Source organism: Oryctolagus cuniculus, chromosome 5 (genome assembly GCF_051225735.1).
Source record: "Oryctolagus cuniculus isolate XC-2025 breed Fujian yellow rabbit chromosome 5, ASM5122573v1, whole genome shotgun sequence".
Classification (NCBI taxonomy): domain Eukaryota; kingdom Metazoa; phylum Chordata; class Mammalia; order Lagomorpha; family Leporidae; genus Oryctolagus; species Oryctolagus cuniculus.
Window position 1 is genome coordinate 5691530 of NC_142871.1, and position 18332 is coordinate 5709861.

At 41.0% G+C, this 18332-nt stretch overlaps 1 protein-coding gene and 1 long non-coding RNA gene across 8 annotated transcripts in view; one reads left to right on the plus strand and one right to left on the minus strand.

The window, feature by feature from the left end:
- The window catches only part of PACRG (parkin coregulated), a 577440-nt gene that overhangs the window by 239855 nt on the left and 319253 nt on the right, over positions 1 to 18332 (minus strand). For all 4 annotated transcript variants that reach the window (XM_017345476.4, XM_002714988.6, XM_089332491.1 and 1 more), the window contains one exon: positions 6966 to 7137. In XM_017345476.4, coding sequence (XP_017200965.1) covers positions 6966 to 7137 — 172 coding nt within the window. The remainder of the gene's footprint in view (positions 1 to 6965; positions 7138 to 18332) is intronic.
- Positions 17495 to 18332, plus strand: part of LOC127493112 (uncharacterized) — a 64704-nt gene continuing 63866 nt past the window's right edge. For 3 of the 4 annotated variants that reach the window (XR_011388433.2, XR_007923143.3, XR_016233567.1), the window contains exon 1: positions 17495 to 17729. This is a non-coding gene — a long non-coding RNA (uncharacterized LOC127493112). Of the gene's footprint in view, positions 17734 to 18332 lie in introns of all 4 variants that reach the window. The other variant, XR_016233568.1, reaches the window with a different exon arrangement.

The window sequence follows — 18332 nt, forward strand, 5'->3', positions numbered from 1 at the left end:
TAAATATAAATTAAGTAACAATAAAAATGAAATCCTAAAATATGCAGAAATTTTAGTGTGGTGCCTTCCTAGCAAGGCACAAATCAAAACTGTAAGTACCAAATGCTTATAATTGTCATACGGTAGCAAAGAAAAACTCCTTATCAAAAGGAGTGCAGTGAAGCCAAAGCTTTATACACAACTATTCATCATCTTCCATGGTGTGATTATCAAATGAATAACAACAAATGTAAAAGTAAAAAATACTTAACTCAAGTTACAGAAGCAAAATAAAAACATGAGGAAAACAAGATACATCTTTGGTTCAAACTAAAAATATTTATAAGTTATAAAATTAAAGAAGAAATAAGGTAAGAATTTTATAAAATAATATACAATATAAAATGTAGAGGCCAATGACTGACTTATGAAAGAAGATATAAAACATAAATGTGCATGATATCCCCATTTCCTAGATCACACAAGGTTGCCAAAAGGGTTATAGTAATTCCCTTCAGGTCCCAGGACCACTAAATGGTGTAGTCTGGACGCAAGCTGGGAAGTCTAATTCTAGTCTACACTCTTAAACAACGGATTCTTCTTTTGAATATATATGCAGGAGAGGAAAGGCTTAAAGGCTAGCAAAGGGAAAATTTGCTTTTACTGAATGAGTGAAAGGATATAAGGCCAGGAGTAACTCACTACTAAAACACAAAACACAACTACAAAACACTGAATAAAAAACCCAAACAAGACTCCTACATATCTCTAAAAACTATTTGGAGAGATAAGAGAATAAAAATACTATAGTGATGAAAGAACAGGATACTGAAAAGCAGCAATCCAAAGAAAAAAAGTTACAGTAACTAAAATGCTCAATAAGATTTTTTTTGGAAGATAAAAGCAGGGAAATTTCCCAAGAGGTAGGAACCAAGAATCAGAGTTGAAAAATATGAACAAAAAGATAAAGAACTCAGAGAAGAGAACAGAAAAACATAATTAAGGAAATAATACATGAAATATTTGTAGTGCTGAAGGACGTATGTCTCTTAATCAAAACTTCCCAGGAAAATTAATGAAAAGATAACCACATCAAAACATATCACCAGAGCAAAAGATTCAAAAACTTTCAGGGACTGTGGGAAACAGCAGGAAACAACATAAGTGAATGATTCAAAATTCAAATAGCATCAATATTTTAAGAAATATTAGAACTTGAGGCGAAAGAGACATGACCACAAAATTCCAGTTGAAAATGACTTTCAACACAAGGTAATAATCAGATTTGATGGTGGAGTTTTCAGATGTGCAAAGACTAAAAAAATATACCTTTCACATACAGTCTGAAAATAATCAAGACAAATAGTTAAGGCAAAACAGGAAGTCAGGCCAGGAGCAGATGTAGTCTAGACTGGATCACCAGGATAGCAGCTGGGAGAATGAACGTATCCTAAATGGAAATAAATTGATAAGTCACCTGAGGTTTTGAACATTTGGATTTTATATATATATATATAATGTTCTTTTGACAGATCTTGAAATTTTGGAAAAGTTAAAGTATATGTAAAAATAAAGCAAGCAAAGTGAGAGGCTATTTTGAATATTAATTAGAGCAAGTTATATAAGAAATGGAATCACTGTAGACATGTGGCTTGCTTGCAGTGAACAGCATTTATGTGACCACAGTGGTAAAGTGAACCAGTATTCTGTTGAACGATATACAGGAAAAAGAAAGTCTTAAAGGCTAGAAAAGGGAACATTGATTTTTACTGAATGAGTGAAAGGATAGAGTAAGGCAAAAACAAACTAGAATGCCAGAAAAGAGGAATAAATATTCACAGGGATAATAGGATGAATATACTATGTTGATAAAATAATAAAATAAAATAAAATAAAAGCAGGTAATGATTTACCAAAATTGTGATACAGCACATTTGAAGGCAGGAGAGGGAAAGAGGGTATGCTTGTAAGCGGGAGTTAATGTGAGGTGACTAGCGGTCCCTGCCAAAGCCAGTGTCCGCAATGAGTCCCCAAACAGCACTTTTTCTTCTGACGACCGGATCAGTTCTCCTGTTTCTTTGTGGACACACCGGGGCGTCTGGCTGCGCTTCTGTCCTCTGACTGTGTTTGTAGTTTCCACATGCCACCTTGGCGCTTTCACACACTGCTGCCTCTCCGATCCCTCACATAGGCTGTGCCACCTCTTCCAGTCCACTGCCCACCAGTGTGCTTCTGCAGCCGCTCAGACCCTAGAGGAAGCAGTACTGCCTGGTTCCCTGGAAACACCTGCTGCTGTATCTGAAGTGACCCCTAGATTAGGCCCATCCTACTAATGCACTGTAAATGCTGTGTAACACATGTAAGTAGTTCCTATGCTGCATTGTTTGGGGAATAAGGACAAGAAAAAGTCTGTCCATATTCATCTTTTCTTTCCAAATATTTTCAGTTTGTGGTTGGTGACTCTGAGGACACAGGACTCACTCGTGAGACAGGTGCCACTGTGTAAGGTACAGAACTGTCCATCCACTGCCTTTCAGCCCGTCCCCCCACTTGCTGTCCTGCCCAGGCTTTTGAGGTTGGGCCAGGGCTGTCCAAGCACTGCCTCTGCCCTGACTGGCCCAGCAGCACCACCACCGGCTGGGCTTGTTTGAAGGAAGCATCTCTGGTATGGCTACAACCACTGCTGTGCAGCCTGGGTTTTGCCCAGGGGTGCAGATGGCCACACGCACACACTCACATTTGGGAAGCAGTGCTTCCGAGGAGTTTGGTTCACTCTCATTTGGCAGAGAAAAGAGACCCACATCAAAGCACGTTCTGCTAAGGTTTAAAAGATAAATAAAACTCCCTTCAAATCCGGGTAAAGGAGAAAAGGCTACACACCAAGAAACAAACACAAGTCGAGCTATGATGTCTTGCAGTGGTAAACCCCAGATAACAAACCCCCAGAGCGTGGTGCAGGCAACTGGGATGGGTCTCTTCGTGGATTTTCTTGGGATGAGAGAGCCTTTTCTACCCGCATAATAAGGTCATTTTGCCTTCCAGAAAACCCCCCTCAGTTACCTCTGCCATGATGCTTTTTATTCCTGCTGATCTGATATTTCCTCTGAGAGTTTTAGCTCCTGCTCCTGCCCCATATCCTCCACTTTATTCTCTTTTCTTGCCTTACTTTTATGCACTGTGTTTTCTGAGAGGGCTTCTTGAGGTTGCTGTCTATATTTACAAGTGGATGTTGTGCAGTTGATAATTCTCTATCCGTCTAGGGGAGATCTGAGTTTGAATATGGTGTCTGCAGTTTCCCTTTGGTTGGTACAGAACCTGGGGTCTTGACCCAAGGAGCAGTAGGAGAAACTCCAGATTCTGATTACTCACACTGGAAACCCCACAGCCACTGAATGTGTCCACCTCTCATCCCAGTATTCTCAGCCTTATCATTCATTAAAATCCACTCCTGATTCTAAAAACAGAAAGGCAGCTAATCCCAGGTCTCTGCCCCACAGCAAGTTTATATATTTTGCTTTGCCTTCATAGATAATAGTTACATGCTAGCTGGTGATGGCAAGGTTAATTTTTGCTCTTGGGCAGAGTCAAATTTATCCTAATAGTATGGCATGAAAATAAGGTACACACAGTCCTACATGTTACGCTGTGTACATCAGCCTGCTTCTGGATCAATTAGTCTCACTCCTGAATTCTACCTGAAAGACCAAGTCTACGCACATCAGGTTTTCTCCCTGTGCTGGAACTGGGCATGGTTTTGTACAGTTAATGAGCAGATCCTCCTGAGGAAAGTCTGGCTTTTGGTGACACTGGCAGGCCGAGAAGAAAGGAGCAGCGTTAGAGTGACGAGCAGTAGGTGATAACAGAAGCCCGGGGAGCCAGGCAATGGTATCTACCAAGATAAATCGTCACTGCTGCTGGAACCTCGAATCATTAAATTCATAAACAGTTATTTTTCCCTGACAAAATCATGTTTATGGAGCTCTTAATAATGTTTTCACTCATCAGCAAATGACCTCTAATATGTGTGTACTGTAAATTGTGTCCTTATAACACATCACTTCTCTCTCAACTCATTTATGTGTCTTCAAAATACAGATCAGAAAAACTGAAAGTCACCCCACCTTGGCTTGCGCTATTCTATTTTGGCACATAAACAGCATAATCATAATCTACTTAGAACATTTTCTGCCCTTCAGTGTCGTCAGTGGGGACATAGGGGAAGAACCCTGAGAAGGCAGTGACCCTAACATGACGTGTTCATTTTAAATAATGACAATCAGATAGTGCTGTTATTCTAATGTGTGTAGGGAGAAATGGACAGAGCTTTCCCGGGCCATTTCTGTTTACCAAAGAAACTACTATATCATCTTCGAGATATCTGGCATTTGGGGTGTGTGTGTGTGTGTGTGTGTGTGTGTGTGTGTGTGTTGTGGGGGAGTTTGTCCTAGCGGGTTAAGATGGCTGAGTCCCATATTGGAATGCCTGCGTTTGATTTCTGGCTCTAGCCTCTGACTCTGACTGCAGCTTCCTGCTAATGCAGACCCCAGGAAGCAGTGGTGCTCGTTCAAGTGGTTGGGTTCCTGCCACTCACAGGGAGACCTGGATGGACTTTCCAGCTCTGAACTTTGGCCTCAGCCCATGCTCTGCTCTTGAAGGCACTTGGGGAATGAATCAGATGGGAGTTCTCTCTTTGTACCTGTGTCGTCTCTTTAGTAAAAAAAAAAAATGAAAAAAAAATGAAAAAAAAAAAGATGAGAGGCATTCCAACTAGCATTTGATATATTCAAAGACCACGACCCATTGGAGAGAATGAATGACGTTTTGAGGAGGTCCTGCTCGGCCCTGCACATGCCCCTGCCAGAGAGGCAAAGACTGTCCCTGGCTCAGCTGGTGCAGGCAGGCACGGGGAAGCTTCTTTAAAAGGCCCCTTTCTTTCCACCTTACTTTTCTCACCCGTCTGTCTATCCCTTTGTTTGGTTCGGCTCGCCACGTCCTGGTGAAATTACTACACGGCCACTTACAGATCACCATAGCGATGCCAGACATGAGGGCAAGTTTCAAAGTTGATTGGATGTAAGCAGTGAGATCAGACAGCTGCAAACCCCATGTGCTCGTGATGCCTAACTCAAACCAGTGAAAGGTGACTACAGGTAAGATCAGACAAGCCAGACTGAGAAATGACACAAGGCTGAACTGTTTTGCTCTAGATTTGGTCAAATCACGTGGGAAGACACACCGGAGACACTGATACTGGAGTTCCCCTAGATGCAGGCATCCAGCCAGGCATCCTGAGAAGTGGTTCACCGTGGAGCCAGAGACAGGACAACTTGGGCTGAGGCCTCTTTAACCCGCAGGAGCTTCGGGGCAGTGGGGCCTGGCGGCAGGGAGCTGAGAATGCCTGCAATGCTCCTGATAAAAGGTGGGGTTTTCTTCACCTATGGAGCTCACAGAGACACGGATGTCCTGCGTTTAACTTCTACTGTTTGGTGGATTCATTGATTGGTTGGAGAGGCAGAGACAGAGACAGCAAGAGAGCCCCCACCTGTTGGCTCACTTCCCAAATGCTGCCAAGGATTGGAGCTGCACCAGGAAGTCAATGCATGAGTCCCACGTGGGTGGCAGTGACCCAACTGCTTAAGCCATCACCACTGCCGCCCTGGTGTGCGTTAGCAGGGAGTGGGGGTTCAGGAGCCTCAGCTGAGTGGTGAACCTGAGTGCTCTGACCTGGGACATGGTAGTCTTAAACATTAAGCCAAACGCCTGTCCCTGATTCCCTACTTTTAATTGGTGACAGCATCGTGGTGCAGGTGGGCAGTTCTGAGAGAAGCAGGGCATGATGGGCGATGGTAAGAGGAGATAGGCTTGCCCACATCTAGTGGGAGAGCCGTCTTCACTCTGACTTGTCAGTGGGAGCCAAGGTGGCCATGGGTGGTCATGGGTGGCTCTATTCCAAGGGCCATCGGTGGTTCTGGAAGCAAGACAAGAAGACTGGACTGGGGGTTGGAGTTGTGGTATAGCAGGTAAAGCCGCCCCTGAAACACCAGCATCCTACAGGGGTGCCAGTTCCTGTCCCAGCAGTCCCATTTCTTATCCAGCTCTCTACTAATGTCCCAGGAAAGTAGCAGAAGATTGCCCAAGTGTTTGGGCGCCTACACCCATCTGGGAGACCTTAATGAAAGGCCTGGCTCCTGGTGTCAGCCTGGCCCAGTCCTGGCTGTTGCAGCCATCTTGAGGGGTGAACCAGCAGATGGAAGATCAACTCTGACTGTGACTTTCAAATATATAAATAAACCTTAAAAACAACAACTAGATTGGACTGAATTGCTTGGGAGGCTCTGTTCTGGAGCTGTGGCGCTCACAGGACAGTCTCAGAAATGCTGCTGCAGGCGGCCACTTTCAGCCAACTTGTCCAGGAGCCTCAGGCCAGATAAGATGCCACAGAAAGGAAACATCATCCTACCACACAGACAGGTCAAGTCAGGGTCACCCTAGGTAACGTACTGCAGACTAAAAATTTTGTGTTGCTAGAAACATTCATTTTTCTCCAGGCCAGATGTATTTTTTTTTTCTTAGAATTACAAATCCTGCTACCCACAAGGCACTCAACATGATTGAGTGTTTATATTGTAATTTAAAAATTAGGGATGCTGTTTAAAAAGGACTTGGGAATCAGCAGCAGTGTGTGCATACAGGGACTTCACTTCTGAATGCATAAGTTAATGTTAATGATTGTATTGCTACCATAATGCATTTTAGACCAGTGCAGACCCTATGCAATTTAGCTTATTTATGTGGCCAAGCTGTAGGGCGAGCTCGATGATGGGATATATTTTTGGAGATTTGGGTTGTCTGGCTTCATAAGTCAATGTATAAAAATTCCTGCAAAACCTGGAGATCGGCTCTGTCGTGTTTTATTGCTTCATTAGCAACCTGTCAAAAAGTGGGACCATATAAACCGGGTGATGGTTTTTCACCTGTTCACTTACTTTTTATCGGGATAATGAGCTGTGGAATGACAGGTAGAATCTTGTTCCCCCCGTGTTCCAGCATGTCGTGGATTCCTTGCCGAGCAAAAAACTCATAGGGAAATGTCATTTCACAAAGCCCATCAAAAAACAGAGGCAGATAATGATGGTAATCCAGCTTCTCGATTTCTACCTGGAAGCAGAGAGAGAAGAGAGGCCACGTGAAAACGACAGTGGAGGCAAACGTGGCCCAGCGGGGGTGAGGCTCTGTCACGGACGCGGGGGAGCAGTCCTTGAGAACCTCAGGAAGATCTTCGTGATCAGTTCCCCTGGCGACCTGAAGCTTGGTCATGTGTTTAGTCTATCAGCAATGAGGTTACACATCACTGACCGTAACTCTTAACAGCCAAATCTCAGTCACACACAATCTATTTTGGGAGCATATTAATAATGTGTCCCCCCATCTTTTTTTTAATCATTTGGCACAGTGGAAAAACTGGGGAGGATTCAAGAAGCCCATAGTACACATGTGGAAAGATCCGTAAATGTAATGTATAGGAGTGAAATGGACATTTTGGGATTCGATGATTACAGCCCCTGTCTCTACTGTTGAGAAACACTTTTTTTTCCTTCTTCTTACTATTTGTTGAACACTTTACTTAGTGTAGGGGTAATCTTATGAGTATAAAGTAAACTGAAAGTAATTATTGTAAAAAATTAAGAGAAGGAATAAGAAGGGAAGGGTGGGAGTGTGGGAGGAAGAGAGGGTAGGGTAGGAAATAGCACTATGCTCCTAAATCTGTATGTAACAATTGCTAGAAGCATAAAATGGAAGAAAGAAAGCAGGTGGAAGAGACTGGCACCCAGAATTCCAGCGGGAATGTAACAGAATGTTTTCCTGAGGAGTATGCTAACGACAAGCGTGGGGAAGTGTATCAGCCTGGGGTCAGAGGCCTGGACAGCAGGAGGGGGACGGGTCAAAGGGTTCTTTGCTTGTTTCCCTGGACCTGGATGACAGACTGCTGGTGCCATCAAGGAAAGAGAGGGAAGAATGGGCTGACCTCAGATGGACCTCCGACACCTCAACACCAGATGTCCCAGCTCTCCACGAGCTTGCTTCCACCCATCCCAAACCGCACCCCCAGCACCCTCAGCAGTGCCTCTGTACCCTCTCATCTGGGCCTCTGCACCAGCAAGGAACAGGAACCAAGTTCTGGAGTTGAGAAGAGAGATGGTGAGTTGGGAATTATCTCCATGCAGGAGATTTACTATTGCCCTGACCACTGGCTGCCTGGAGTCTCCATGGCCTCGCACCAGCAAGATGCTGGTGATGTTATACACAGAAAGCAGCTCACAGACTCAGACTACTGATCCAGGGCAAAGGAAGTGACCTTCCCATAAGGAGGCTCAATTTTCCAGGTTTCCAAGTTTCCATGAATGCATCCAGCTTCCAATAATCACAGTCTAATTAAGTAAGGAGCCATCAGGTCAGCAAGGCCGTTGGGAAACTCCTTTGTCTGTTCCTGCAAGATTTTATGCCCTCCAGCCACCCCCCAGGTTCTGCAGGCTCTTGGCACATGCCCGCCTGCCTCTGCCTGTGAGGAGCCATAACAGACCTGGAGGGCTCCCGGGTGTTTACTGTGAGTCTGGATGAACCAAGTGTCTCACAGCTTTCTGCTTGTGATGTTCTCTCTTACAATGCACCCTCAGGCAAAGGTCCTGGTGAAGAGAGAACCCGGCTAACCAAGATGGTTTGTCGGTGAGAGATGTCATTCAGATCCTCTTTTGGAACTGGGGCTTAGAAAATGAATTCCAAATGTAGACCACACAAATGTCAACTTTACTTTATATTCCTTGTATATCTATAAAATTTAATTAAGCCAGTGAAAGTTGATGAAATATCTACTTAATATTACTTATCTCAAGGATTTTTGTGCATTTAAAATGTTTTAGAAAAGTATTTTGTATATTTAAGGAAATTTATTGCTGCATCATTCAGTTCCTAAAGGTACAATCTTATGTATAATTTTGCCTTCTAAGCTACTTCATAATAAAAGTGCTATCTATAATATACTTTTTATTCACATTTTGGGATGTTTTAATTCCCTTTCTTTTGGCCCATTGTTGCAGTTTTATGTGTTTCTCTTATAAGCAGCAAAATATTCCTTTACTAATTTAATATGATCTAAGATTCTTTGCATCTTAATATATCAATTTTAGTCATTTACATTTATGGTCATGCCTAGTTTAACTTAAGTCATCTTAATTTTTTTGGTCTCTGGTTGTTGTTTTTAATTTGCTATTTTTTACTGTGTACTTTTGTTATGTAGATTATGTTTTTACTTAATTTGAGGACGGAATAGGGAGGGAGTTTATTGCTCTAGTCTAGGGGAAGATAGTTTAAAAAAACATGGAGAGAGTCCAATCGCAGGGTAGAGTTAAGAAGAAAAGCAGAGGAAATGCCATACAAATTAGAGGGACACTGTAGACCAATGTGGAAGGTGTAGATGCATACAGCTCAGGACCCCAGCAGCCAAGGGCCTCAGCATCAGCTTTGGAGAGTGAGATGAGACCAGACTGCAGTAGCCCAAGCCAGTGGCAATAAAGCCGCTGGAAGAGCCTGGTGTGAATCTGGCTTGGAGCACTCTGGAGGATAGTGCCCACCAAACTAGAGGAAAAAAATGGGAGCACGCTTCTCTCTCCCCGACTACCCAGCACCAGTGTTCTATAACAAGCAGAGAGAGAGGGCAGGCACCATTTTGGACATATGTAACAGCTTTGCCAGCTTGTGTCTGCGACCAGCAACCAGCCAAGCAGAGAAGTCTGTGTCTGGATGGGAGAATTGACAGGGGGTTGGGTGCTCATGACTGTGGGAGCCTTGCATGCCAGGACTGTGAAAACACTGTGGCTGCAGCTAAGGGTGCAGGGTATGGTTGGGTCTTTGAGTAGTCACTGTGGGCAGCTCCATGTGCTTGGGGCTCCCTGATTCCCTGGTTAGGGTCTTTGCTATGGGATCTGTGCTCACATCAAAAACTGCATGGATCCTTTGTGTGGTTCTTGTGGCAGTACAAATGAATATTACACCCACTGGGGCTAGCAATCTGGCATTGGTCTCTTTGTAGGAGGGCAGGTGAGCATAAGATGGTGCCAACAGGATTAATCCCTCCTCTCTGCTAAAAAAGAAAGAGAGAGAGAGGGAGAGAGAGGGAGGGAGGAAGATTGATTTACCACACTTAATTTAGGCATCCCTTCGGACATGCCCATCACCCTGGACTACGAAACAGAGCTCCCTGGCCACACTCAGCACATGACTCTGGGTATTCACGGAAAAGCAGACACTCCACTAATCCACAGAGGAATAGTCCAGAGATAAAAATCACCACAGGGGAAAAAAAAAACAAGTATCTCCACAAATGCCCAAAAATAAACACAGCAACTCAAGAAACAAGAATAAAGAAAACAACATGATGCCTCCAAAGGAACACAACAACATTTCAATACTGGAATGTGAAAATGAAGAATTGAAGAAATGCCAGAAACAGAATTCAAAAAATTGATGGTAGGATTCCTTAGAAGTAATTAGAAGGAAATCTATGAATTAAAGAAGTACATACATGACATGAATGAACATTTTCCCATGAAGTCCCCATGAAGTTGAGATTTTAAGGAGAAATCTAAATGAAATATTGGAAATGAAGAATTCAATAAAACAAATAAAAAATGTGATAGAAAGCCTTAAGAACAGACTTGGTGAGTCAGAATAAAGAAGTTAGGAGACAAATCTCTGGAAATTCTATGTCAGACCAAAAAAAAAAAAAAAAAAAGAAAGAAAGAAAGAAAGAAAGAATAAATTAGAAAACCAAAAAAAAGCTTTGGGGATTTATGGGGTACTATCAAACGACCCAACATGCAGGTCTTCAAACTTCCTGAATGCGTGGTGGGGAGAATGGATCAGAAGGTCTTTTTAGTGAAACAATTACAGAAAACTTCCCTAATTTGGAAAAAGAAAGGGATGTCCAAGTACAAAAAGCACATAAAACTCCTAATAGACATGATCAGAAAAGATCTTCATCATGACACGTTGTAGTCAAACTCTCCACAATAAAACATAAAGAAAAGATTCTAAAATGTACATGAGTGAAACAGCAGATAACTTTCAGAGGATCTCCGATTAGACTCATAACTGACTTCTCATCAGAAACCCTACAAGCTGCCAGAGAATGGTGAGATATATTCCAAGTCTTAAGAAAAAAAAATGTGAACACAGAATACTGTACCCTGCAAAACTCTCATTTATGAATGAAGGTTACATAAAGACTTTCCATAACAAACAGAATTTGAAAAAATTTATCACCACTTGTCCAGCCTTACAAAAGATACTTAAGGATACGCTACACACAGAAACACGGTCTTCACAATGAAAGAAGATGAAGGCAAAAAAATCTCCCAGTAAAAGTACAAAGGAAATCCAAAGTAAACAGTAGGAACATTTATGGAAAAATGGCAGGGAAATTGAACTCACTCTTGTTTTTATTCTGTAGTTTGTTAGGTGTCAGAATATCCTGTTTCTGGGAATCTAGCCACATATTAAGGCAATCTGTTTTTGAATCTTTTTCCAAATGACCAACAGACACATGAAAAAATGTTCAAGATCACTAGCAATCAGGGAAATGCAAATCAAAACCACAATGAGGTTTCACCTTACCCCGGTTAGAATGGCTCACATACAGAAATCTACCAACAACAGATGCTGGCAAGGATGTGAGGAAAAAGGGACACTAACCCACTGTTGGTGGGAATGCAAACTGTTTAAGCCACTGTGGAATTCAGTCTGGAGATTCCTCAGAAACCTGAATATAACCCTACCGTTCAACCCAGCCATCCCACTCCTTGGGATTTACCCAAAGGAAATTAAATTAGCAAACAAAAGAGCTGTCTGCACCTTAATGTTTATTGCAGCTCAATTCACAATAGCTAAGACCTGGAATCAACCTAAATGCCCATCAACAGTAGACTGGATAAAGAAATTATGGGATATGTACTCCATAGAATACTATACAGCAGTAAAAAAACGAAATCCGGTACTTTGCAACAAAATGGAGGAATCTAGAAAACAACATGCTGAGTGAATTCAGTCCCAAAGGGACAAATATCATATGTTCTCCCTGATTGGCAACAACTAACTGAGCACCAAAAAGGAAACCTGTTGAAGTGAAATGGAGGCTATGAGAAACAATGACTTGATCAGCCCTTGTCCTGACTGTCGAGGAACAACTTAATACTTTATCCCTTTTAGTATTTTTTTTTGTTCTACTTAATACTATTGGTTGAACTCTGTAGTTAACACACAATTATTCTTAGGCATTTAAATTTAACTGAAAAGTGATTCCTGTTAAATATAAGAGCGGGAATAAGAGAGCAGGGAGATGTACAGTTTGGCACATGCTCAATCGGACTTGCCCCAAACTGTAGACTTAGAAACATGCCAGGCGATTCCAATTCAATCCCATCAAGGTGTCATGTACCAATGGCATCTCACTAGTCAAAGGGATCAGTTTCAGTTCATAATTGATTATAATGATAGGATTAAGAGTCAAAAGAATCACATAAACGAGACTAGTGTCTGCTAATACTAACAGAATGAAAAAGGAGAGAACGATCCAACATGGGAAGCAGGATACACAGCAGACTCATAGAATGGTGGTTGTCCTAAACAGCACTCTGGCCTCAGAATCAGCCCTTAAGGCATTCGGATGTGGCTGAAGAGCCCAAGAGAGTATTTCAGGCATGGAAAGCCAAGACACTCTGGCAAAAAACAAACAAACAAACAAACAAACACCCTAAATGAAAGATCTCTGTGAGTGAGATCCCAGTGGAATGAACGGGCCATCAAAGAAGGAGGTATCTTTCTCTGATCTTTCTCTGCAGGGAGAAGAGAACTTCCACTTTGACTATGACCTTGTCTAAATAAGATTAGAGTTGGCAAACTGAAAAGGCTTCCATAGCCTTGACAGCCCATGACAAGAGCCTCAGGTGATTACAGAGGCCATAAACAAGAGTTTCAATTGTTAAGCCAAGAACAAGAGTCACTGTATACTTACTCCCCATGTACGATCTCTGTCCTTAATGTGTTGTACTATGTGAATTAATAGTATAACTAGTACTCAAACAGTACTTTATACTCTGTGCTTCTGTGTGGATGCAAACTGTTGAAATCTTTATTATATACTAAATTGATCTTCTGTATATAAAGATAATTGAAAATGAATCTTGATGTGAATGGGAGGGGAGAAGGAATGGGAGATGGGATGATTGCAGGTGGGAGGGAGGTTATGGGGGGAAAAAGCCACTGTAATCCAAAAGCTGTACTTTGGAAATTTATATTTATTAAATAAAAGTTAAAGAAAGGAGACATTGATTATATTGGACCATCTCTTTTTTTCTCCTCTTTTATTACATATGATTTGTGTGATTACAGTGTTAAGTCTTAGTTCATATGTCTTTGAGCAGAAGAGTATATCAGTTATTTTAAATGAATTTTCCCCGTCTTTGAAGCTTAGTTTGTAAGTGTATTGCTGTCACAAAAGAAAATACTGGGGTTTGCATTACTTGAATACTTGAAAATTAAAATTTATAAGCTATATTATGTAATGAATTAGTTTTTTATTTCTGGATAAAATTAGAAATGAAATAAAGATTGAGCTACTTAAAGAATGAGAATAATGAAAGCGCTTATAAGCACTGTGAACCTTTTTGTGTTTGAGGCATCCAAAGTTCAAGTGTTTATCAGATCTTTCTCCTAAAATCCTGCTCTTCTTTTCTGTGCTTCATGCATTTACTCTTATTATTGATGTTCTAAAACAGCAAGGTGAAGTGTCATTATGTCTGTGTTCATTATGAATCTCATGGCTTTTCTACTTAGGAAAACAATCTTCTCAAAAACATTCTTAGTGTCATTTTTTTTGGTTAATATCTTACCCATTAATGGTATTTTAGGTACTTTTAATCATTTTAATAAGGTATCTATAAAAATTTAAAACATTACATATTGTATTTGAACTAGTTAGTGAAGAGTAAGAAAAAAAAAACTAGCTTACTGAGAATTTAGATGTTCCATTAGTTAAATTTCAAAATTTTTAATAAAGAAACTCTCAGAGATAGGTTGAGACCTGACAGTATCCATTAAACTAGCTCCTGTGATGTGGAAAGGAATCCCAGAAGCAGTGGAGAACGTGTGAGGGCATTTACTTGCCATGGTTGTGGTTGTGGTATGCTCGTACTTAAATACAGCTAGTGACACACTGACATTTTTGTTGCCCAATAATCTGGAGTAGTGTTCTGCATTTATCTGTCCCAAAATAACAACATAATGGAAGCTACAAAGAAGAAACGTATGACTGTAGTGTATTTGGGAGCCTTTGTACAGCCAGGTAAAGTTTCCATGATACAAAGTATTTGGATTCTAAAATATACTATTATAAGAGAGAAGACATGGCATTATTTCATGTGCTTAAATGATAAGTTGCCTGCTGAGTTTCAGAAGAAAAAATATGAAATGAGTAATTGTCACTGTGTTAGCTATAGTCTTAAATTGGCAAGTTGTAGATAAAGCTTATATATATATATATATATATATATATATATATGTTTCTCAAATGTGAACCATAGTAGTCTAATGCTGCTTTGTATGTACTGTAAATGCTACAAATAGGCTCAGAACTAAATGTGTATTGATATCTCTCAAATGAATGCAACCTTTGATGTAGGTATTTTGATATGCCTCAGAAAGTATCTGAGTGTCTTTGAACTTGTTAATATGTTTGGTAATGAAGATATTTCCTGTTCTTTTTTGTTGTTATTCCATATTTTCATGTTTAAATTTGAATTTTTATATTTTTACTACTGTTAATTTAAGTTCAATTTGTTCAATGGTTAAAACGTGGTTGTCAGTGAAGGAATTTAATAACAGCTTAAGTGAAAAATACATTTTGCATTCTGTGTTCATACACTTTTCATGATCTGTATTTCTGTTTAAATAAAGTGATGATGTTTAGGCTTAGTTTCTGTTCAGCAAGGCTTTTTGCCATTGACTAAGTGAAGGAATGTATTCTTTTGAAGAGATTTATATTCTGTGAATAAAAATTGGTTGAAACGATACAAAAAGTGAATTCAGGAAAAAAGACACATTGATTATTTTATTACAGCTGTCTGATAGTCATCTGAAGCATTTTCAAACATATTTAGCATAGTGACGGGGCAAGTTAAAAAGTCTTCTACAAAGATTGTTGATTTGGCAATTCTTCCTTGGAATTCTATCTTTGTATGATTTGTGTGATTCTATTTTTGCATGATTTGGGGCAACAGTACCAACTGCAGAAACAACAGTGCCAATGTTTTGGATGGCAGACACTGTTGAAAGCACTTTGTGTGTCCTAGTTCTCTTAATATTCACAACTGCTCTAAGATGTGGGATTATTAGTGTTCCAGTTTTCAGTGTAAGGAAACCAAGGCACAGTGAGGCTTAACAACTTGCCTAAGGTCTGCAGCTGGAGACTGCTGGAGCTGGGATTCAAGCTCAGTCAGTCTGGCTGTGTGACCTGGTGCTGACTTGCAGGCTTTGTTGTCAGGCACATTGTGGTTCAATATTGCTGTAATCCCTGGCAAATTGTTCCATTTACCTTTGCCTCCATCCCCCTTACCAATAACAATAGTGTCATGATTGGTTTGCCTGGCATTTCCTCTTCTAGCCATTTCCTTTTTCCCCTCTCTCTGGGTCTCTCCTAAACAGCTTACACTGGATTTGTTTTCCCTCTTGGATTTAGTAATGCTTTCAGACAACAAGTACTGAGTATCCACAGCATTCTTATCTTCAAAACTTTGACAAAGAAAGTGATGAGAGAAAAGATTAGAAAAGAGAAAGAAAGAGCAATAGAAACATTGAGTGAAAGAATAGAAGTATTGAGGAAAAAAATCTCTACGTCTTTAAATCCACATGGTTCACAGACACAACACTTCTTTCATACCAAATATACTCTAAAAGGAGTTCTTGTTTTGATCTGTTTATCAATTATTTGGTCTATCTGTGATCATTGTAGAGTATGGCCTTAATAATGTAATGCCAACTTGCTATTACATTTTGAGGTCACAAACCTCTTCAATTAACATTCTAATTGCTCCAGGATAATTTTTTGCTGAAAATTTCTGCTTTCATATCTTCTATTAGTCTATAATTTTATTATAAATACTATCACTACTACTGCTAACAAATTGTTTTCAGTTGAATGTAAATCCTCTTACGTTGCACTTTTATTAAGATCCTTTTTTTGCACGAATATGCACGTGTGTTTGTTTTTAAATAGAAGAGCAGCCTTCACTTATGCATGCTTTCCTTTTTTTCTGACAAGTTCCTTCCTTTACAGCTCCATTTTCAGTAGACCTTTTCTTGAATAGTCACTCTCTTCCCTTTCCCATTCCCATTCGCTCTGTAACCTGCTCCTGCAACATTTCACTGAAGTTGCTTTTATCAAGGTCACCAGTGACTTGCTTTGGTCCAATCCCCTGATGCTTTTCTGTTCTCATCAGGATGACACAGTTGACCTCGTGAAGTTGTCTTCCCTGGACCTCCTGACAACACATCCCCACCTGATTCCCCACCTTCGACTTTCACGTTGAATGCATCAGCAGTCCGATTGGTCCCATCTCCCCAGACCTCCTCATTCCACCCCCTTTACCACTGTTTGGCTCACGACAGCTTCATCTAAACCAGCTACTTGCCTTGCCTGGCTTGCTCCCATACTTCCCTAACTGATCTGCCTGTGTCTACTTCTTCCTCCCGATTTCCTTTCTCCACTGTGTGGGGCCCTGGCCTCCCTCTTCTGCCCTCTGGGCTCTTCACTTCCCACCCTCCTCCTATGAGTAAAGTGCTGTGTGTTTCTCAGGCTGGCCTGGCTTCACACTCTCTCCTCCTTAGAGGCTTTCTTGGGATGCAGATATGTTCGTCCCCGGAAGCTGCCAGAACAAAAGACTGCAGGCTGGTAGCCTAAGAAACAGACATTTATTTTCTCCCTGTTCTTGAGGCTGCAAGTGTGAGGCGAGGGTGTCAGGATGGCCAGGTTCTGATGGGTAGACAGCTGGCCTCTCATCCTGTCCTCCCTCTGTGTATGGAGAGCCTCCAGTGTCCCTTTTCTGATAAGGGAAACAATCCTATCAGATGAGAGGCTAATCTTACAATTTCATTTAACCCTTCTTACATCCTGATAAGCTTCAAACCCTTCTTACATCTGACAAGCTTCATCAACAAAGACAAGCGCACTGAAGAGAGTGCTTCAGCACAGATTTGAGGGGGAACAATTCAGTCCACACCACACCATCCTCCTCCTCTCCAAACCTTTTGTCTCTGGCAAGGTCTTTCATCTGGACTTGGGCTCAGTGAGGCCCTGCGACCGCTGCCTCTCGGCCCCTTTCATTTTCTTTGTAGCCCTCATCACTTATTCATTACAGCGTCTGAAGTTCTGTTGTTCAGGGTCTTGTCATTGCCGAGAAGGGTGTTTGGCATGGACGAAGAGAGCTCCATAAATATGTGCTGAATTTTAATCCTGAGCTTTTGAATCTGTGCTCTCCTTTAGATGAATCTGTCTTTAGATGAAGTGTCAACTTCTTTGAGAGAATGACTTAGCCAAGGAACAATGACCGGCACATGAATGCTTATATTTAGGGCTGAGGCCAGGGACATGGCAGAGTGCGCAGAGGGTCTGGCGTTGGACACTGACCCCAAAACATGAAGGAGTACGTAAGTTCCTAGAAATTTATAAATTCTGCAACCTTATATATTATAAAAATAATATGATATTTTGCTTCCCCTAAAGTTTCACTGATTATTTTGCATTTCAGGAATTTTATGAGTATTTAACAGATAATTAAAATAGATCTCTTAAATTTTTTTGGAATGAAACATATTCGTACATAATTATGGAATATAGTACAATAATTTAAACATGTATGCCTTCTTACAGAAGTATCATACTTTCATGTCTTGCATCTAGGACTGTGGCCCATTTTGAGTAGATTTTGTTACACAAGGAGAAGTAGGGACCTGGTTTGATTTTCCTACATATGGAGTTTTACCAGCACCATTTACTGAAGAGGGTATCACTTCTCCAAACTATGCTCCTGGTACTTTGTTAAAAATCCACTGGCTACAGGCATGTGGACTAATTTCTTGCTCTCTGTTCTGTTCCACTGCTTTATGTCTTTCTTTGCCAGTACCATGCTGTTTGGGTTACAGTAGCTTTTTAATGTTTTGTAGTCAGGTATTGTGATGTCTCCAGTCTTGTTATTTTTGCTTAGGATTGCTGTGGCTACTTTGAGTCTTTTGTTATCCCATAAGAA